This window comes from Argopecten irradians, chromosome 9, assembly GCF_041381155.1.
Source record: "Argopecten irradians isolate NY chromosome 9, Ai_NY, whole genome shotgun sequence".
NCBI classification, from domain to species: Eukaryota; Metazoa; Mollusca; class Bivalvia; order Pectinida; family Pectinidae; genus Argopecten; species Argopecten irradians.
Genome location: NC_091142.1, coordinates 18,302,700 through 18,325,620, shown reverse-complemented (window position 1 = coordinate 18,325,620; position 22,921 = coordinate 18,302,700). Strand labels below are relative to the sequence as shown.

Genomic DNA, 22,921 nt, shown 5'->3' with positions numbered 1-22,921 from the left:
CCGCCTGTCGGTCATCTTGTTGACCGATCGGTCCCAATATGCAATATGCACAACTAGGGTCCTAGGGGAACCTGTATATGAAATTTGAGAAAGATCCCTTCAGCACTTTTTGAGAAATAGCGGTAACAAACTTTAACTATCAAAATCCAAGATGGCCGCCTGTCGGTCATCTTGTTGACCGATCGGTCCCAAAATGCAATATGCACAACTAGGGTCCTAGGGGAACCTGTATATGAAATTTGAGAAAGATCCCTTCAGTACTTTCTGAGAAATAGCGGTAACAAGAATTGTTAACGGACGGACGGAAGGACGGACGGACGACGGACCACGGACGAAAGGCGATTTGAATAGCCCACCATCTTGATGGAGGGCTAAAAATACAATTTTCACTTAGAAGCCTACAGTATGTATTAATTAAACCACAGGTATCCAATATCAACAGTGTCATAAAATACATTTAAATGACATGAACTTTATGTCGGCACAAGCATGTAAAGGCGATGGACATGTACACTGATTTATCGAGTTGTATAAATTCATATTACATATTAATAAAATATATATATTAAAGTTATATGTGCCGTAACTGGGCGATAATTTTGACATTAATTTATTAAAAACCATAAGGTTTGATGAATAAAGCTGTAAAACAGTTATTCAAATGGCTTCAGTTGACTTATAAACGCTAGTTATAACACAGAAATTTTGTACTGAAAAAAATGCACTGTAATTTTCAAAAAATTAAAACACCATGAAAGCACTGTAATTTTCAAAAAGTTGGTAATTTTTGGTGCTGAATAACATATCAAAAGCTCATCTTGATTCGTGAAAAATACGGCACATATAACTTTAAATTGATCACATTACTAGTTTTCATTCAAAATAATATGCTGGGTAAATTTCCCTTTCTATATCGCACATACGAATCCGACTCGTATGTAATGTGTCAGTCTACCGAGACAGTCAATTAAAATATGTGACGTCACAATAGTGATGTATCAGTATGACATGGCTTGATGTGCCAGTCATGTGGAAAACGGAATTGAAATCATAAACTAGAGGAATATTGGCTCTATGAAAGTACAGCATACAATATACACTCTTTGTATATTATGTATTTTATTGAATACATTAAAGCTCTGGAATATGTCTGAAAGGGATTGGCTTACTTTCATAATGTGCTGTGACAGTCAGATTTCTGACCGTGTAAATAAAAACAGCATGATTAACACAAAGTTAATGAAATGTAGAAAATACAATAAACAACACAAAAAACTAATTAAATTATCATTAAAAGTGAAAACGATCCTCTGAGTCTTTTTTCAAATATATACAATATGCATGAAGGATTTAATTTGAATATTGAATGCTTCAAACTGTCCAATAGTTGTTTGACATACATGTGTGTTACTGATTGTACAGACACAGAGAAGTAATTGGACAGTTGAGGATGAGGTAATTAGGTATGTTAATTATCTTCCGATGGAAATAGTTCCACAAAAAATAGACTGGAAGGAGGACATCTCATATTTTAATGCCAACGTAAATGACGCATAAATAATCCATAAAATCTAATAGATTACCTCCGTATTACAAATTGTTTTGAGTGTCTAAATATATGTGATATGGGCATTACAGATATTTTGCGACCTTTGGCATATGTGTAGTAATCTATTGCCTTCAATCTATCTCATTTTAGTCAGTTACATTAGATAAGACATATACATGTATGAGACGGAAATTAGTAATCAGAGATAAGTAACTTACTTAAGTAGCATAAACATAAGCTTAAGCTAATGATAACCACTTCAGTGTAATATGACACTATACTAGGGTATCATATGGCCGTATCTATCTGGCATGCATTACATATCAACACCATGAGTAACAAATGTTACGGATGGCTTATCAGCGGCCCATGGTTTAATGTTCATTCAGGGATTCCGAGGTGTCAATTGTTGAAACATCATGTTTATCTCTATACAGCAAAATACGGTTATCGCAAACTCCCTAGGCCTGACAAAATTACTTCGTGGTAAGCATAGCTCGCGATATATAAAGGTTACACAAAAAGTGGTTGTTGGATAATGAATTTATTAAACACAAGTGTGTAATGTCTTAAAAGCTACAAAAGACACAAGCTTTAGCGAGTATCCTTTGTAACTTTACCAAATTAACCAATGTAAAATAAATTCAATATCCAACGACCCTGAGTGTTCTGTGACCTGTTTCGTCCACAATTAACTTATCTACAAAAAGAACATACTGGTATGCAAATAGGGTATAGTGTGATATTCTTAAGCACATATAAGCACTTAGTTATGTTAAAAACATCATGATTGTATAAATAATGTATTCATAACATATCATTTTGATTAAATTCAACTATTCAATGCATTTCTTCTTACCGAACGTCTTTTTGAATCTAAATCTATATAGGTTCGTAAACAATAAACGATGTGTTGTCGAACTTCATGTTGGCATATGTTTACCACAAACAAACATATACTTAACGTAGAATAATCATTAAACGATTGTAACCAAGTTCAGATCCGACATATGTGCGTAAATTCTACCAAAACTACCAGAAGGTTCCTTTTATTGCTAGATATAAAGCTGACCAAATATCGGAGTACAGCAGTATGACTACATTCGATTATTGATAACGTTAACAATTTGTGACATGACACTGATCAAATGTAGCTCAAATCACAGTCTATAATCCCACCAATCCAAATTTTAGAAGGTTATATTCCTATTAATAGTGGAATAGCAACATATTTATCCAACACCAAGCACATTTATTCAATGGACATAAAGTGGAATAACATGACAAATTATGTTATAACATATCACAAATACCTTGGTGGCGAATGAAAATGTCTACGTTATAAGCATGCACTCGTTGTAAGTATTATGTTCGTAAAAACGCTTTTTACTGTAATTTGAAATCAGTCAACTTCAATACGTTAAAATATATTACAATCGAACGTGGAAAAAGGATATTGTAAATGGCATCTTGATTACCGAAAAGTGTACAAAGAATGAAACCGCAAATGTACAAAGAATAAAACACGCATTTGTAAAGATTTTAGTGTTCAGGCATGGAATCTAAAAAAAGTTCGATTTATGGTTCGGTTTTTGACTCCGTGGGCTGAAATGCATATGTAATAATTCTAGGAAACAGAACGTTTGTCATTTATAACGTTGTTTCTGAAAAGCATATATTTCTACTCAATCTAGTAAACAAACTGCGCTTTCGTCATTAATTACGTTGTCTACCTTTCAAAGTCGTCAATCATCAAAGCCCGATTCTCTCTGAAGACTCGTTGTACTGTTTCAGCAATCCTGTTGAGTTGTGTCTGTTTCAGCGCTTTACACAGATTATCCACTGTGGACCTATCTAAACTTGGCTGATTGTCGAGCCAGTGGTCCATGATGGCTAGTTTGAGTTCATTGGTAGAAGCGGAATATCTGGTCTTGAAATCCTTGTAATCTTGTCTTGGTATTCCCAGATGAATGGCGAATTCCCACATGACATCTACAGGGATCTCTTTTGCGAGGATAAGCATACTGCTATCCCCAAAAATTCCTAAATAGCAAAATAGTCGATAATATATTCCTAACATTCACATGAAACAGGTTTCATTCAAAATCACATTCCTGAGTACTAAAACAATATTTAATATACATGTTTTAATGTATGTTGATGCACTACATTGCATCCATATATAAAATAATCCATAGAAAAAAAGAGCCGTCACGTTGTGGCTCCCTCGTACTTTATAGAGGGTCAGTAAATTTGATGAGTGCAAAATGGCGGCTGTCGCCCTCGTTTCAAAACTTTAACACATTCTCTTCAACTTAATATACCATTTCATTACCGTAAACATATATTTTACTTATTATTTTTATGTAAAATTAATTTAAAATCGTTTAAATACTTCAAATTAAATTAAATGCATTTTTCTAAATTCGAATTGCTTCCCCTACGCCAGTTTGAAAGTTGATGGCGCGGTGAAAGTCAAACGTAAGATTTCAAGCGTTTTCTTGACTGCGACCATAAACAAATGAAGGGGTTAGTATCTATAGATGTATCAACGCTCACTCTACAACTAATTTATCGGCATTACTTTAAGTGATTATCTCAGCGAGTCTGCGCTATAAATGTTGGATGGATGTTTGTGTCACTTTTGTATTTGATGCTTTCAATATACAACCAGTCTAATGTCGCACTGAGGTAGGCCTATTGTGCACAAGGAATATCGAATTATTGTTGATTTATGGATTATTCAGTATTGTTCTTCAGGTTCCTTATACAATTATTTACAGATTCCGAAAAGAATTACATGAATATATGTAGGCCTACTGTAGATCAAACATTTTAAAACGGCGATTGTATACTTCGCCAGCATGATTCAGGTTTGATTACAGATTCTTGAGAAAACAAAGACCTATTAAAACAAATAAATGGTCCTCGATGCGATAATTTCGTTATATAGTCAGTTACTGACCCCCTATAAAGGCATAGGGGTCAGTGAGAAGTATAGGAGGCTCAAGCTACGCCCTCGTACCCTATAAATCTCGCTGACCCTCTATGCATTTATAGGGTTCAGTAACTGACAATATAACTAATAGTGTCATGTAAGAACGGCCTTCCTTGTATGCGGTGTGTAGTGTGTATGAAGTGCATGATGCTTGTTTTGCGAATTAGAGCAAAAAAACTCAAACATATGTTTATCTTTATTTATAATTCTCTTGTAAAGGAATTCGTGTTTTTGAGTCTCATCAAAATATAACTTAGTGAAAATCAAATTTCTTCTTGTAACATGGGATGAATGGGCAATGTCTTTGTGTAAACCTGCCTTTAGACCTTTGATGCATTTCAATTACGGTAATTATCTCTCTCTCTAATTCACCTGTTCAGTGTTATAAATTCCCCTATGAAAATATTGTCTTCAAAATACTAGTGTAATGATAGGTGGTTCACGTTATACCACACACGTGATATTTAAATTATACGATGTTTCTGTATCACAAAACTGTGCGAGAATCGAGTGTGTCACGTTTTTTCGGTACGTTTAGCGTGTGACAAACGAATGCTAAAAGGTGTGAATTATGATTCAATATATCATAAATATTTGTCAGTAGGAAATTATATAATACCTCTATGCAGTAGATCGTTTGTGAACAATCGCTGCGTGCGTTGCCTTTGTGAGTCGTAATATATTGTTGATGTTGGTCATTTTAATCAACTTGTATCAATACTGATTGTTGACAGCATGCTTTTCACAGGTAGTCGCCTGTGCGCATGTCACTACCGGATGTCGTCATTTTGTAACTATTAGCTAATCAGATTACGGTCCCGGCACGTGGATATTTCGGGACACGTCCCGCAACTTTCAGGACATTTGTATTGATAAAGCCAGTCACGACCCAGCAGCAGATGAGAGTAGCAGAAATTTTATAGGGCTCGTTGACTAGGTTCGGGCGTAACTCACTCTCTATTTCTACTAGGGAACAATATTTGTTATATAATAATATAATAATTTTATACCAGCACAGGATGGATATTTATAGTAGTGAATTCCCCAGCATTACGTTATTGTTTACATTCGCTACCAGGAATTTCATTTAGGCCATAAGCGCACGTCATTTAAGAGATTTATCACCGGCAGAGATATAATTAGGATAATTATCATAATCTAAGTACATTATATTCTTAGATGTAGATCTAGTTGAAAATACATTGTATTGAATATTACGTGAGAGTGAACTTTGTGGTTTATTGTGGACAAAGTGTATTTAAGACGAACTCATACTAAGTTTTTACTTCTAATAACTAATAAATTAAAATTAAATATGTATCTGGCATTTGTTTGTATATTACTGAAAGGTATATTAATATTTAAATGGCTTTGAGAGCCTTGTTTGCCAAAGGCTGAAGACTTTGATAATCCGTGTACCAGGAGTAGACAAGTAATATCACATTGTGGTGTGTTACTAGAACCAGATATCTCATTTGGTGAGGTCTATCTTAAGATAGACAACATTTAATGGGAGCGGCGAAATCCTTTCAGAAACCAATGGGAACCAAGTGAGAACCAGTTAGAATTTTTTAATCCACTCAGTAATATTTGTTGCCAGTTTTTAAATGTATTTCACTTTGTAAATTTTAAGTCAGAATGCCTGGAAATTCAAAAAAACATGGAGACTGGTGAAGAAGACCTTAGGAAAAATAGGAACAGTAGGAATAGTTTAGGCCAGAAACCAAAAGACAATATGGGGGGGGGGGGGAAGGAAGGGTTATAAGAAAACCTGCAAGATATAGGGATGAGTTAGAGGAGAAGACAGACAGAGGAACTGAAAAGACAAGGAAGGACCTTATAAGAAAAAAAACCTGCAAATAGTAGGAACTTGAAAGACATGAGTTAGAGGACCATAGAGTAACATGACAACCTAGCACAGACCATAGAAGGAACCTTGAAAAGACAATAGATAGGAAGGAACCTTAAAAAGACCATAGATAGGAACCTTGAAAAACACCATAGATAGGAACTGAAAAACCATAGATAGGAAACCTTGAAAACACACCATAGATAGGAACCTTGAAAACACCATAGATAGGAACCTTGAAAACACCATAGATAGGAACCTTGAACAAAACACCATAGATAGGAACCTTGAAAACTGAAAACACATAGATAGGAACCTTGAAAACACCATAGATAAAACACCATGGAACCTAACACATGATGAAAACACCATAGATAGGAACCTTGAAAACACCATAGATAGGAACCTTGAAAACACCATAGATAGGAACCTTGAAAACACCATAGATAGGAACCTTGAAAACACCATAGATAGGAACCTTGAAAACACCATAGATAGGAACCTTGAAAACACCATAGATAGGAACCTTGAAAACACCATAGATAAACAAAGATGGAACTTGAAAACACCATAGATGAAACCTGAGGAAAAAACACCATAGATAGGAACCTTGAAAACACCATAGATAGGAACCTTGAAAACACCATAGATAGGAACCTTGAAAAACACCATAGATAGGAACCTTGAAACACCATAGATAGGAACCTTGAAAACACCATAGATAGGAACCTTGAAAACACCATAGATATGAACCTTGAAAACACCATAAACATGATTCTAACCAATACCATGTCTTTTTTACTGGGAATGTTTGAGGCTATGTGAGAATTTGTGTATCCAGTCACACTCTCATAAAGGAAATGTGTATTGGGAAAACCGATTCAGTCAGCAAGAGCTAAGGAACCGCGTGCAAACAATCCAACATGACCAGGGTAGACACAGGGACCTAAGGGACCAGGGGGAGAGTCAGCAATCAAGCCATGTAGAAAATGATGTAATGGGATCCCCTATACTATGTCAGAGACCAATCTACACTTCCCAGGAAGATTATTATGATAAACAGGGTTATGGATATAACCCAAGACCAGACTTGGGTGATCATACACAGGTTAATCACTCCTATGACAGACAAGTGAGGAATAGTAGGTACCCATACCCAAAGTCTAAAAGAGATGAATGGGATAGTAACCCTAGAGAACCTGTAAGGGATATTGGTATAGCTCCCAGACAGATACAGAGGTCAAGATACCTATAATACCACAGTGGACAAGCCAACATTTTGATACCTATGATGGTAAAACCAGTTGACCAGGGGACATTGACATAATTGTACTGTACGTACAGCTACGTTTGAACCCAAGAACCAATGCGAAATGTATCAAGCAAAGGTTGAGGCCAGAGTATGGAAAAAACAATGAACCATAAGTAGCTCTGGCTCAGGATGTAAACGGATGGTTAGATTGGGATACTCTATAGCACCAGTTGATATCAGAGATAGTTAGGGGTTCAAATATTTCAGAAATGCCTTAAATGACCAAGTAATGGATTGGGCAGTGAGTCAAGGTAGTCGAGAGAATGTAGACGCGGCTTTGAACATAGCACTGAAATATGAGGATTTCAAAGCAGGTCAAAATAAAGGGCGACATGATCGCCTCAATCTCAGATATTGTACTATGGTAGCTGATGAAGTGACCAATTCTGATACAATATTGAGACTTGTAGAGAATTAGGAACCGGCAGAAAATTTGTTGAGGAGACTGGAGGTTATATCGAATGAGGCTAACAGGGAGGCGACACAAGATTATTTTGGAATGAGGCTAACATGGAAACGACACAAACCTGGACACTATGCTCGAGATGTTCAGCAGAATAGGAACCAGGGCAATAAAAAATTATCACGAGACCAAAGTCAAATATTTCATGGGCGATTATCTCAAGGTCAAGGATGATCATATAATAGAAGTAGAGAGACAATAAGTCTTTCTTTAAACAATAAACGGCAGAGCCAGAGGGTCATGGCTCTGCCAAGAAGGATAGCAGTGTCGTGGGACCAAACAAGAGTTGTGAGATACTAGATAAGGAAAAGACCACTGTGAAATCCATAATGCGTAACAACGGGCGTTCTGAGCGCGTTAATGCCAGAGAGTGTATAGATGAGGAGGTGACCACTCCTGCAGCCATGATACGTAACAGCGGGCGTTCTGAGTGCATGAATCTGGGAGAGGGTGTTGAAGTAGATGAAGAGGAGACCATTCCTGAAGTCACGAGGCGTAACAACAGGCGTTCTGAGCATGTTAATCTCAGAGAGGGTGTTGAAGTAGATGAGGAGGAGACCACTCCTAGACATGAGGCGTTCTGAGCGCGTTAATGATAGAGAAAGTATTGCGGTACGTGAAGTATATTGAAGGATGTTTCATTGGCCCAATATGCTGACATGATCACAGAGGAAACGGTCAATTAAGGATTTGAATACCTGGATCACAATGTTTTAAATGTCGATAAGTTTGAAAGGGAATGTACCGGCCTGAGGATAAAAAGATATTTTAGAAAGTTGAAAGGAATGAGTGAAAGTAATGTTTTGTCGATTGTATACAGTGCTATTTGTTGTGACAGTTTCTAGTCTCTCTATGTGTTATAAACATGCAAATGTTATTTTTTGTTTCCCCTTATTATTAAAATAAAATGTATTGTTAAGAAATTATATGTCCATTAATGGACATAAAGATAAACATCAGAACAATTATTTAGCATAATGTGTTAAAGGAAATACAAGGTATAGAAAATGATGATAGTTGAAAGTGACGAGCAAAAGTTGAAAGAGTGGCTTCCAGCGTGAGGATATGTATTGTGTGGGTATCCTAAACCTAGCAGCTCTCCAAATACTGTTGGGGAAATTATTGTTAAGAAGAATTACATTTCTTAGATACAAAACAGGTAGACCATATATGTAACAATACTCTAGGTATGTTGTCGTTTTCTTTAATAATTATCTATTATGGCCCGGTACATTGATACTATTGGTGCTTCAGCGTATCACTTGGTGGCGTCAGCGATTCTCCAATAACCAGTATGGTTGTTATAGAAAAATCAAATAACAAAATGCCCTTTAGTACAATGTTTTATTAACATAAACAGTCAAAAATATAAAGTTCACATATTTAATATTTTGTTGCTATAAACAGATTTATTATTTACAAATGGAATAACAGACTAGCTTAAATCTCAATAAGTTTGTATAAATATTCACCAGTCCGTTTTAGTTTCATGCATCACAACTAATTGTGGAAATTTACAACACAATTATTAAACGTGAAATTTGGTCGGCAATATCGATATCTCCAATTCGTCACCTGGTTGTTCACCTGTGTAGTTGAAAGTCCGGGTCCATAATCAATGGGCACATTCTCCTCACGGAATATGTCTGAAAATTCCATGTCTGTAAACTGATGGTTGGTTTCTGCCGTTGGTCGGTTGATTCCGGTACCGCTTGTGTCTGGTTTTCTGACAGGGACAAGTGTGTTTATGGTGTTAGTATGTTTACTAAGTTCTTCCGGCATTTTATTTTTGGTATCTACACTTGTTTCGGATACATAACTTGCTAATGATTTTTCATTTCTGTGTCCGCTGACAGAAATAATGTCACGGTCTTTGAACCCAGATTCATTCAATAATGTGATGGTTGTTGCGCGTATGCAGTGGTTGGTGTATATGTCGGAGAGGTTTTATTCCTTCGACAGATTGGACATAAATTCTCCGATAGCGTTTTTACCAAGGGGCCTGTTTTCATACCATACTTGATCAGCGTCACAATACTGATTTCGAGGATATTGAAGTAAAGCATCGCATTTGGGATTTCTTTTGGACAAGTACTTTTCAAAACTTAGCACAGGGCATGCGGCATTCTTTGTTTCATACATGCGAGCGCCAGTGCCTTCCAGTTCATCAGTTACACCTGTGTGATTTTTGGTTTTCTCAGAAGTTGTTTTGCAAATATATCGCTGTTCATTGTCATCAGTTTTTACTTGGAAGTCTGATGGTTTCAACTCACGGATATTCTCTCTCCCTCTTCTACAGAAGAAAAATATGATCTCAAAAGTAATCTTGTTCAATAGGCCTTTGGGTACGTCCGTATTGAATGCCCTGGGATGAGAATACAGTTTCTGGAGATCACCTACAAAAGATATATATTCTTGACAGTAATTTTCGTAATTGAATATCAATGGTGACTTCAAACGGCACTGGTTAACTATATATTGATTGGAAAAAATATACTATTCTCGACTCATGAAACGTTAATTACATGTATATCATAAACAGAAAATAAACCAGTTTCGTTTACTTACCAGCTGGAATGGCCTTCTTGTGAGTTACGGTACCCTTCCCTTCTGCCCGTGTCATTTTTAGCATGGAAATGAACACTTGATTTGCTCCCTTGAAAACAGGGTCATTAATGATGTCAAATGTCTTGTTATGGGGCGGTTCCTGGAGGTAACGTCGTATTCCTTGTCTTATAGCGCATATGGACGATTTTGAATAAAGTTCACCTTTCTTATTCCGTACATTAGTGAAGAAATCCTTCAAGAGAGTACAGAGATCAGATTCTGAGAGAAGTTCAAAGGTTTCTTGTAGTCCCCTTTCGTAGCAGAATTCTCGTAATATCGAGACTGCATATCTTGTCACATCTTTGGTTTTCTTAGAAACGTGATCTTGTACAAATTGTACACTGTCTTCTTCGGAGAAACGACGTTTTGTTCCGCTACCATTAGGCCTATGATGCGCCGTGTCTGCCATCTTGACGCCCGCATCTACATGTAACGCGACGTAATAATGACGTAATACAATAATGACGTCACAATAGATTCACGCATGACGGCCAAGCGGGCACTATTACAAATAGTTTCCATGTGTGTAGCCAATCAGAATGCAGTAATCTGTCATGTGATTTACTAATACGTCATAGATTGTATGGTAAGCACTGAATTATCATATCGGAAATGTCCTAAAACAACTTGATGGGGCACAATACTTTATTCACATACAATAGTTTTATAGAAGGAAATGTTACAAATTGCTGCAATTCAGGCAATCATCAAAATTCCCATCAACAGTTAACCATACTTTCTCCCATGCTTTAAAGGTTACCCCGCAGTTGTCAGACAAACGACAACTCACGGGGTGTAAGACAGACACGCTAGACAATTATGTGACGCTTTCAATGCATTTGGTATAACCATAGAGTAAATTGTCGATGGTGTAATCAAGTTTGGTCAATAACCAAACACAATTCTGTTATTACAACACTCACATTGACTTATGTTTGTTAGCGGAAATTTTAGCTTCCCAAGTTACAGACCAATGCAACATTCCATATTTTTTAGCTTTCAAAAAGACCTTTCCATCTATAGAGATAATATTAATCTTTCATATATGGCCGTCAAAACTTTGGTGTTTTTTTCATTTTGTAGTAGTTGAACAAGTAAATTGTTAATGGACACACGGCCCACATTGACATAGGAAAGGTAATTAGATTAAGTTATAACGTCACTTCTGAATCAGGTGAACTTAAATGAATACAGGTTATTTCTACTGTTAGTAATTTCTGCAGATGTTTATTTCTTACCAAATGAATATTATGTTACTAAAAAAGTTGCATATTTATTGGATACTGGAAAACCATATATGGGTAGATCTTTGGTTATGAACAGATACCCCTGGCTTTAATTGAAGCTAACACAAAACATGATAATACCGGGTTAGACAAAACATGAATGGACGGGCAACGACAAAAATACTAAAACAAATTATGATACTATGTTTTACCCGTTTCGTTTAGGGGATATCAATATTATGTACTTATAGTCTCACCTGTCTTAATACATCGCCAGAGGGATCTAGTAAGATGGTTTGTATAACCATGTGGTCTTTCTACACATATCAAATTTTGATTTTATTTCGTATTCTGTAAAGCAACTACATTGGATGGTAAATATTTAAGGTATTGCATTGGGAACAATAGTAAAAGTAATAATCAAGTTACCTGTGGGGGTTTCAGATCTTACGCTTCCAAATGGTGACACGGTAGATGGTGTAGTTGTTGTTTTTATCTTTTCTTTCTTCGATTCGTTGAATGGAAGCATGTTAGTACCACTTTTTGTACTCCGGAATAGCCTTCGCTATACCTGCAACGACGGAGGAGGGGTCTGGACAAATGGCACCCATGTTTATTTCTCTTGGGTCGAAACGAGCTGTATGAAGTTTTTTGCCTGAAGGTTTTGCGTTGAAAAATATTTTCGCTTCTTCATCGTTGTGTGTCTTTGTTATATCAAAGTAAGTGAATTGATCTTCCCCTCCAGGTATGACTTCAATTGCAATGTCATCTTTCACGTAGTCTCCGCACAAGGCCAAGGGACCATCCTTGCTGAGACTGACCTTTATTTTTGTTACCCTTACAAACAGTCAAACTCGGCGATCTACATTGTGGTAGTTCCATTAAGCCCATATCCTTTCTTTTTTGGATCGTTTTTTGTAGGTCAGATTGTTCCAGAACTTCAGCATGAATTATCCATGTGCCATGTTTGTATCCTTTTCCGAGGAATACGGAGATAATGTGAGGACTCATTCCATGTAGCCTTTTGATTTCTTGCATAATTTTTTTTCAGACTTCTTCGCAATGTCTTCTTCATTACGTACACACCGTTTCTGTATAAATATATCAAAATAAAGAGTGTTGTGTATTCATTGTTGACAGGAGACAATAACCAACAGATGATGCTACTTATGCTATGAATGTTGACAATGTTGTTGGGGATTTCTATTTGTCAAGTGTCATTTTTGTTCTTTACAACTAATTTTAACCTTGCCATTTCCAACGCCGACGCCGATTCCGACGTCAGAGTGATCCTATAAGCCCCTATCTCTCTTCGACAGGCGAGTTAAAAATTTGATAAAATAAAAAAAAAAAAAATAAAATAAAAGTTATTTGCCTCCTGCGATGTGAATTTGTCTACAACTCACAAATATATTTCCGCTAAAAGCGTTCATAGTATCCCAATATTTTGGTTAAAATCGTCACATAGTGCCCACAATATAACAAAAACAAAATATGTTCTTATTATTACACTTGTGTAAAATTTAACGAAGGTTTGTGGATGATAATTAGCGCATGAGTCAGAACGATATTAGAAATAAAATTAAAAGTTTGAACAATAAAGAACAATACAAATGTATGTGTGTATTTATAAGACCCCATTGAATGCTTTTCGAACAGCCTGGCTTCGTTGCTTGTGCAAGTGTATATATAATCAAAATAAAACTGTTTATTTAAGGATGCTCCACCACCGAAATGATACTCATCATTTGAAGAATGATTCGTGTTTAATCGTATATATATATAGGTTGAAATAATATATTAAGCTTGAATAAGCTCATCGAGTGGAGTACAAAATGCCATATGTTTTACCGAGTGAGAAGCACGAGTGAAAAATATGAAAGTTTCCGCTTCACGAGATGAAATGTAACTGTTTTTCATCAAGAAACGAGGAGTATTCGATTTGTTCGCCACTGTTCTAGGTTTAGATAAGACCTTCTTATAGTAGTAATGTATCCCAATCGCGATACACATTTTGCCCCCTTTAAATGTCTTCCTATTACTAATTCCACACATGGGGTGAAACTGTAAAAGAAAGTTAGCGTTAAAAAATCAAATGCAACTAATAACGCGGAATGATGATATTTTTTGTTTTCCCGCAAAAACGATAGTATTTGTAAATGCTGTGTTCTAATTGGTCAATATTAAGCAAAAATATCAAAACCTAAAAAAACACCGTATATATTCACTATTAAATCATTCATGTCACTACGAAACTTGTAAAAAAGCAAACTTAATAATAGTTTTGTAAGTTTGAAAAACTTGGTAATGCCGTGTGTTTTTAAAAAAAATATGATATAGACACCCTTTCTCTATTCCGAATTTGGATATTACAGAGTTTTCTGCACTTTCAGGTAGATATTAATTGTTACGTCATGTGTTTGGGAGCGTAACGTCATACTTTTAGGAGAAAACGACGTGAATTGCGTTCACAAAATAATGACGTAACAATCGATACCTACCCGCAAGGTAGCTAACTCTGTAATATGCAAAGACGGAATAATCGATATGGCGCATATCTACCAACATTGGAATATTCAAATATATATATAGGTTTCATTTGTCGTAATTAACTAGACATAATTAGATATGTTTGCGCGAAACAACTGCTAAAGCAAGTTTTTGAAACAGAAAAAATAGCATTGATTGTCGAAAATAAGTTATTATAATATTAAGAATTGATATGCACTATTTTTAAAATTTCATCGGGGTATGAAAGAGATTTTGTTTCCAAACTGTGTGAATCTGCGTAACGAATTCTCACAAAAGTTTGCAAACAAAATTTGTTTCATAACCCCATAAAAGTAGAAAAATATTGACATCAATGCTTATAATTAATTTGCCAGTCTACTTGATAAAATAAACGTATGATTCCTTATATTTTAAAGGGATTTTTGTTTCTAAATCAATACGTAACGTCAACGTTTCTACTGTGACGTCATGACAATGTCGGGTTTCTGTGCCATTGTTGGATGTTTTTCATAGTTGTATGAACAAAATAAATCGGCAAATCAGAAAGCCAGGTTAAGTATGAAAACATATTGAAAGAAAAGATAGTTATTATTACAAACCTTGGAAACTGATTCGTTTCAAAGCTGCAAATGTTTCCCGGTAAAAGTTCGACTTTTACATCTTCGTTAACAGAGATTTCATCCTCTTCAAAATGGACACACAATAATTCGCATGATGTTAAATCCACCTCCTCTATCCTAGTTAATGGGATTTTCACCTGTACAGGTTTCAGGAAGGCCTGGTCATGTTGGATATAAACTGTATCAGTGTAGGCCCTCACCTCTGTTAGTGGAACTTTACTTTCCCTCACTGGTTCCAACTGTAAATATTACAATGCCTATAATGGATCAACTAATTTATAACAATAAAAAGAACAAAATATTTGAAAAAATATTTTATTATGAAGATTATTAAGAATCATTATCATATATGCCTTAGGCAATTTCATTTTATCTTACTGGTATATATATACCACACTGTATTACTTAGTTACCTGAATAAACACGTTTTCTTGTGTCGTTATTGTTCCAGCGGGAAACTTCACAACAATATCCGAATTTTCTGGACAAGTATACGACTGTTCCTTTTCTGGATCCAACGTCTTTGTCCCAAATCTTGGAAGGAAACGTTAGAATACTTGATTTAAAACCAGGTGTATACAACAATATTCTGAATGGACATGATACACTACAAATACCCTAGTATCTAGATATTACGCCCGACAAAAAGAGGTGTTGAAAGTAAGCAATGGTTTTCTTACAGTCAGATATATCTTAAAAATATGCTAGTTATGAAAATAAGTCGATCTTGATGTAAGTCTGGAATTTCTTACGGTCAAATCTATCTTGAAAATATGTTGGCTTTGAAAGTAGGTCTCACTTGAAAGTAAGCATTGGATTCCTTTCAGGGAAATTATCTAAAAAAATGACTTATTCCTAAAATAAATGCGAAATTGTCATAATATTATTATTTGGTATTGCTGTTCACTATGTTCATATATAGGGATTGGATTGCGCTTTTATGTTAACCATGCTTGTATGGAGCAATTCCTCTAAGAATATATTCAATATGGGGCGCGGCATGGTTAACATAAAAGCGAAATCCAATCCCTATATTTACACTCACATGACTTTTTTCATTTATATTTTATGCAATAAAATCGTCATTTGAATGTGACGTAATTATTCAATAAAAGTCGGTCAAAAGTGGGAGGAGCTTACTCAATTGAACAGCGAATGATGACTCTTCACATAAGGTAGAATTATTCATCCGCGACGCAAAAAGTTCAATATTTTATTGTAAAATAAACATGACAAACAAAGTCAATTTCAGAGATAATTTGATTTAATCAGATCAGAACTTTAAATATATATTCAATTTTGCTAAAAGTTAGTATATAGCGTAATAACATAAAGAATTTGTACACGGTCACATGTGTGTACTCGGTGACCGTTATTGTGCAGCGAGGCGAAGCTGACGCACGCTTACACACTGGAGTTGTCAAAACACCGATTTTCAAGTAGCTCAATGTGTTTGAGATGTCGTCTGACTTGACGATATTACATCCTTGGGAGCCATGTGATTATATAATCTACGCTCATATCGCCATCGATAGATGAAACAAATTCACTTGTATTCGATGAATACAATGTATTTGTGGTGACGCGTAACTGTCAAGACGTGGATTATTAGCGGTGCATGTTTTATAATACACATGATTAAATTCTCAAAGAACAAAGACAAGAGGATATGTTTATAACTGACCTCTATCAGAGGATCTCACGCCCGTCCAGCTCAAAGACTCGATCGTAGGACGAACATAGGCACAGAGGTAATGTTTTTCATTTGACACTCATACATTTTTAACAAAAATGAAAGCACGTCGCCCCGGTCGGGATATTTTTTTCCGTTTCTTTATAAAATTGTTAATTTAAAAATTGTTTGAATCATATATAAATATAAAACATGTATTATTTTTGTGTTACATTCCATCCAAAATCCTATGAAAAAAACAACAATATATACGTAAATGTTGCGTCAAAATGTAAACAAAGCCATGTGTTTCTTTTTTAAAAAAAGTAGTCCTTTTACGTTTGACACAGAACATTTTCATACGCAAGTTCAAAGTTCAATGTTACCATGCAGTTATGGTAAACAAAATCGGCTAGTACTTACGTATAGTGACCAAGCCTAGCAAGTGTAAATATATACATGTATTTTATAAATAGTAAAGAAAAAGAAATAACAAATAGAAACGTAATACTTTTTTGAAAATAAAATATTGGAAAATCTGTATCCAATCTGTCAATGACAGCATTTGTATTGGATAAGGTCCAGGTGCAAATCTCGGTTGGTTAGAATAATTTACGTTGGTCGGTGACGAAACTCTCATTCCACACCGTGCACGAAGTTTTCCTAGACTCACTTTCATTTTACTGTCTGGAAAGTATACGTGTCACTCCCTAACGTAATGTTCAGATGTCTAGGGAGTGGAAAACCACCTTACCGTATGTTGTTTCAATGTTAGAAGAATGAGACGGTTGTCTAAATAAAGCAATCAGTACGGGACATCTAGTTTGTCCCACAGAGTTGTTGCAGGCCGAGTTGGTCATGTTTAAAATACACGGATTTTACAGCAATAATCAAAAGCGCGTCAACAATTCTGTTTGGATTAATACGCCAGTTTTGATGTGTCTTCGATGGCGTCAGCTATTTGTGTCGTCCGGAAATATCTTTGCCTATATATTATTGTTCGGTAAGAAAGTCAAATCTCAATATGCCTACAGCATAGACGATCCCTTTAATTTGCGATTGAATCCTAAGTTCCTATCCCTATTCTGTAATGCACTGACATTCAAATGGCCTTTTCCAATAATAACATATAAATGTTTTTCCCAACTCCTGAATGGGTGAAACGGTTTATTGTATTAAACACAAACAAAAATATGTTTGTAACCATTAGATATATATCAAGTTCTCTCTGATGTAACTACAAAACATTAATATCCTTCAATAGTAGTATAAGTAAATGTACGACTCAATATACATAAACGCATGAATTGTATTTTTCTTTTCTGTTTCTAGTAATAGTTTCGAGGTAGACTATACCAATCTGGAATTTTTTAATACACTATCCTCGAAAAACGACATATACATAAATACGGTTAGTACACTAACTATGTGAGAGGCCGACAAGATCATTTTGTTATATTTACATTTTCACTGATGTCCCCACTGTGTAACCTTACCAAGCGCAGTTGGCATTCACCACTCTATGAATTGTCATCCGCTTATTTTGACGTCATTATAATTGTGACGTCATAATTGTCGTGCCATTTATCACCGAAGAAGGCTATTTCACTTGGCTGTTCCGTCTATGACGTTCATTATAGCATAAAATATCTTAGAATTCCATCATGAAATTGTTATCAAATGTAGATATAAGCATTGAAAATCTTTCAGTTGGCATTCATTGACAATATGATTGCCAACTGGACAGAGGCAAATTCAACATGAAGCGCTAGCGTTTTATAACGCGATGTAAGCGTGTTCGCTATAAGCGTGTTTTACTACCTGTAATAACTTATTATCAATTATATACCTTCATTTCTCCGATATTTGCTTATGATCACGAATTATAGCCCTGATATCATCTACTCTCATCCATGCATACAGGTATTTATTATTTTTTCTTCGCTGTGCACAATATATTTATATATGACTTATTATACCTCAAGTGAGAATCCGGCAATTTGATTGGTCAAGTGGATATTTGCCATTGCACAATGTCACACGGCGGTTAGCACTAGAGCAATATGAGACAATAGAAACGTTCGTAGCAACCCCTCTAGCAACGGTGATAGTGTAATTGGAAAAATACAAAAAAAATATTAACATCCCGAAAAAAAAATGCGCACTTGTTTCTTTTTCGACGCCATCTTTGCTTTTTTGAAGCTATGCTTCCAAAACTTGCTTGAAGCTATTTATTTAATATTTTTTTGCCACATAATACTGTGTATCAATCTTTTTTCAAATTAAGTCCGGAGCTTTCCATTTGCATCTATTCGCTTACCGTCCAAACGCTCCTATGTTGGTTTTTATCAACACGTCGGTGATTAGGGAACTGAGAAATGTGATTACAAGCGTTTTCGTGACGTTGCCAATGTTGTAAACAGCTGACCGCGGGGCAAAATTACCAAAATTCGTTGTAGAGATTCACAAAAACGTTAAAAGATTTAAAAATGTATTGAGACAACAAGATCGAGTTTGACTGAATGATTAATGTCGAGTATCTTTTGGTTTTACATTGCAATGGTTATGAAGCTAGAGTATGGAAGCTGATAAGTTATCTAAGACTTTACTAGTCGACGACGGTGAGTTTTTCGGACTTTGCTATAATCAAGATAAAATGTTTTCAATATAATGCAAATACTAATTTGTTTTTTAGACTTTTGGTAGTAATGCAGGTAGTATTATAATATGACAATAGCTTCAATACTGTATATATCATTATCAATTTCAACGGTGGATATTTCGACTGAAGACAAATTATGCGTCCTGGAAGATAAGCCGAACATTCTGAGGATCTGAGAATAAATAATCATAGTATTAAAGCAACCACAATAATATACTCGGAATCAAGCTACACAGCAAAATCATGAAATATATATACTGTCTGAGGAATCCGAGATTAACTGAAATTGAGGACAATGATTTTCCATCACAGGTGAATAAGACAATCTTAGAACGACGTAATTCTCAAAATAGGATAGAGGAAGCCCAGACAATGTATACCTATAACTAGATTAAAACAAATCACAGACGAATGTTTCAATTCCGAACGAGGTGACATTATAAAAAATAAGGACAACATGAACTGTGTTTAAGTCATACGTTCAAGTTCTACTCAGCTGTTAGCCTTGTTTAAACCATCTCGTCACACACTATACTTACATTATACATGTATCATGTCCTTCACACATGCAGTTTATTCGCTGGTGTCACTGGTCTTATTAAGCTATAACCCGTTATGGAAACAGCACAAATAGTTACTCCGTTGGTTATGCTATATTCCTGTTTTTATCTTTTTTCACTTTTAATCTTAAGAATCGGTCAAGTCTGCCTTACGACACATTAAATAGAAGGCCCCCTGACTATCATCGTATTATAATTTACACTTTTCAGATGCAGCTGCATTATTTTCACACTAGCTAATGAGACACTATGTTTACATACTAAACCAGACTCTGCTGTCTGTCTTAAACAGCCAATTGTGTCGAAGTCAGTCTCACAATTGTCTGCTTAATACAGGTTTCACATTTCACTATTATAACAAAAATAATTATGATGCAAGATTTTACCTCCTAGTTAAGTACTGAATGTTTAATTACATAATGAAGAAATAATCTCGTATTTTAGTTCATTTTTGCGTTTTTTGTCTTCATTTGTCAATTGAGTATATCAACTAGTTTACAATTATTGTAAGTAGTAAAAAAACATTGCTTTAAAATATCTTGTATTTGATGCATTTTTTAAAGTTGCTATCAACTTATTCTTGAATACGATTTGGTGTTCCCAAGTTTCATTAGTCACCAGAAATGTCAGGTATCAAATATAAAATACATCTTTAGATTTTTCGTTATTATTTTATGATAATCGTAATATGTTAATGTACTAACCTGAAGTTCTGGAGTACTTGTTTCCAATTTAGTCTTTAACCTTGTAAATTAAGAAGTAAATATAACGCATTTACTAAGACAACTGAGCAACCGGAACCTTCTCTCAAAAGTAGTATTTTCCTTACTAAAAATGACAACAAAGACCTATAAGGAAAAAGTGTATTGTATTTTTTTTCAATTTTCATTTGGTCTGATCGTATTGGAACAATAAATAGTGAAATCAAAAGACATGTTTAAAACTTAACATGATATGTGATGTCGGTCGATTGCAACTAACTAATACCGGTAACTTTTTTTCAAGTACAATTCAAACACAAAAATCATTAAAAAGCATGCATTTTACTGATTCGAATTAATAAGTTTTCACTCAAGACATGTAGTAAAACTGATAATTTCAGCGCATCAACCTATTTCATATTATTCCCGACAAAGTTTGGGTATCGCTATTCTAAAAAAATTACTTTATTTTGTGTACACATTAAAGAAAAAAAGTACTACTAATATCACAAATTCATATAATTATATTAATCATGACGTATAAATCATGGTATAAGCTATATTTTGAGATGTCAGTCTGTACATATGAGGAAAGGATATATATCGCACTTTCTGTAAATTACATTATGAAAAATTATACATGCGTTATGTATCATTGAGCCGTCATGAAAAGCAAATTATTATGTGGCGTAATTCATTAATATCCGAGTCAATGCCCTGCTGCTCGTCCCAAAGATCGAAAACAAGATCTATAGCAAGTTTCTGAGCAACAGGTCACAGTCGCCGTGCTAACTGCGCAGGATCGATGCATCCACATAGTTATATGCTTTATCTGCATAGCATCTCGAGTGGCAAAAACCAATAGATTTTGCCCAAGAGGAGCTTTAGTATTATTATCTACACTACAAACACAAAATCTCATCGAGGAAGCATTGACCCTGCTTAACGTAATATCTGTTCCACCGAGTCTGGCTCCGTCATTAATCAGAGGTCACCTACACGCTTACACTCTGAAAATCTACTCCAATTTTACCGTACTCCGTCCTGTCCACAACTGACATATGTCAAACAGACTCAATTATCAAATATAGTACAGTATTCTAATAACTTTGCGTCATACGTAGGTATCGTCTCTATCATATTTTCATCTTCTTCCTTTTCTTACTTCTGATAACAGAAAACTAAACAAGACTGAATTATTGACGTCTCATTTTATAAAAGCATATCTATCATATAGCAACAAAACTGTGAGATAGTCTTATAAGGTCACGTTTGGTATTACTTTACATGTTATATTGACAAATCAAAAATAGGTCAAGGTTTTAAATAATACGTCCTATCAATCATAAAAAAGTGAAAAGTCTATCACGAGTATACAATTATCACAGCATTATCCATCGAATACGTCTCTTAGGTTCTCCCTTTAAAGTAGTAAAAGGGCGAGGGACAAAACGTAGATAGGGATAAATACAAAGCAATTATGATTCATACAATTGTGAATAAACGAAGAGATAAAAGGCGTTTAAATGGCAATAACAATTCGTTGGAATAGCAAAACCAAGAAACCAAAAGGACACTTATAAACCAGATATATTTTGTAAACCCCCCCCCCCCGGGGGGGGCCCCCCCCCCCCAAACAATGTTATTCAAAAAAGACTTACGAATTTAATTCCCCGCGGAAGTTTTAAAGAATTACCTCTAAATTTCTAGCATGCATTACCACCTACAAGCCTGGGGCCAATACTTCAATACAACACATAGTTAACGTTCTACAATAAAATGAGTGAATGTCAGATCAAAATATACTTAATCTAGTTATCAGTCGGTTCACCATACACATTTCAAGATGATGGAACACTACTTTACTGATGAGACAACTTGATTACTGTTCGTCTACCCCATAGTGTTGCCTTTGTGATCAAAGTAACTGAGAGTACACACCAATCTAATATTCTACTCGACTTTATTCATCAAGAGTTCAATGATCCGACTGCGTATTTCGAGACCTCAAATTTTTGAATTCTGTCAGTTCTACATCTAGCATGCTTACTAGGTTACGGGACCACAATGAAGATGCTTTTAAATGATGTTGCCTTAATAACTTTTTCGCCACTTTACATTGTTTTTAGTTCGTTTTCGCTCAAAATCACTTAATAGTGAAAAATGCTTGTTTTTTTGATGTTTAATAACT

General features: G+C 35.2%; 2 protein-coding genes across 2 annotated transcripts; both read right to left on the bottom strand.

The window, feature by feature from the left end:
- Positions 1–764: 764 nt before the first annotated feature.
- Positions 765–22,632, bottom strand: LOC138330588 (uncharacterized). Its single transcript, XM_069278151.1, has 6 exons — positions 22,628–22,632; positions 20,734–20,766; positions 15,549–15,669; positions 15,115–15,374; positions 12,434–13,095; positions 765–3,592 (listed from the first exon to the last, which is right to left on the bottom strand). Exons 1-5 carry the CDS (start codon positions 22,630–22,632, stop codon positions 12,945–12,947), a joined length of 570 nt encoding a protein of 189 aa, XP_069134252.1. The 3' UTR covers positions 765–3,592; positions 12,434–12,944.
- LOC138330589 (uncharacterized protein KIAA1958-like) lies at positions 10,119–11,187 on the bottom strand. Its single transcript, XM_069278152.1, has 2 exons — positions 10,740–11,187; positions 10,119–10,567 (listed from the first exon to the last, which is right to left on the bottom strand). The coding sequence occupies exons 1-2, from the start codon at positions 11,185–11,187 to the stop codon at positions 10,119–10,121; spliced, it is 897 nt and encodes a 298-aa protein (XP_069134253.1).
- Positions 22,633–22,921: the final 289 nt, after the last annotated feature.

Coding starts and splice junctions, on each gene's coding strand:
- LOC138330589 (XM_069278152.1), bottom strand. CDS start 11,187: ATGGCAGACACGGCGCATCATAGGCCTAATGGTAGCGGAACAAAACGT. Junction 10,568..10,739: donor CAAGAAGGCCATTCCAGCTG/GTAAGTAAACGA, acceptor TATCTTTTGTAG/GTGATCTCCAGAAACTGTAT.
- LOC138330588 (XM_069278151.1), bottom strand. Junction 15,670..20,733: donor CAAGTACTCCAGAACTTCAG/GTTAGTACATTA, acceptor TTTCCTTCCAAG/ATTTGGGACAAAGACGTTGG. Junction 15,375..15,548: donor AAGAAAACGTGTTTATTCAG/GTAACTAAGTAA, acceptor TAATATTTACAG/TTGGAACCAGTGAGGGAAAG.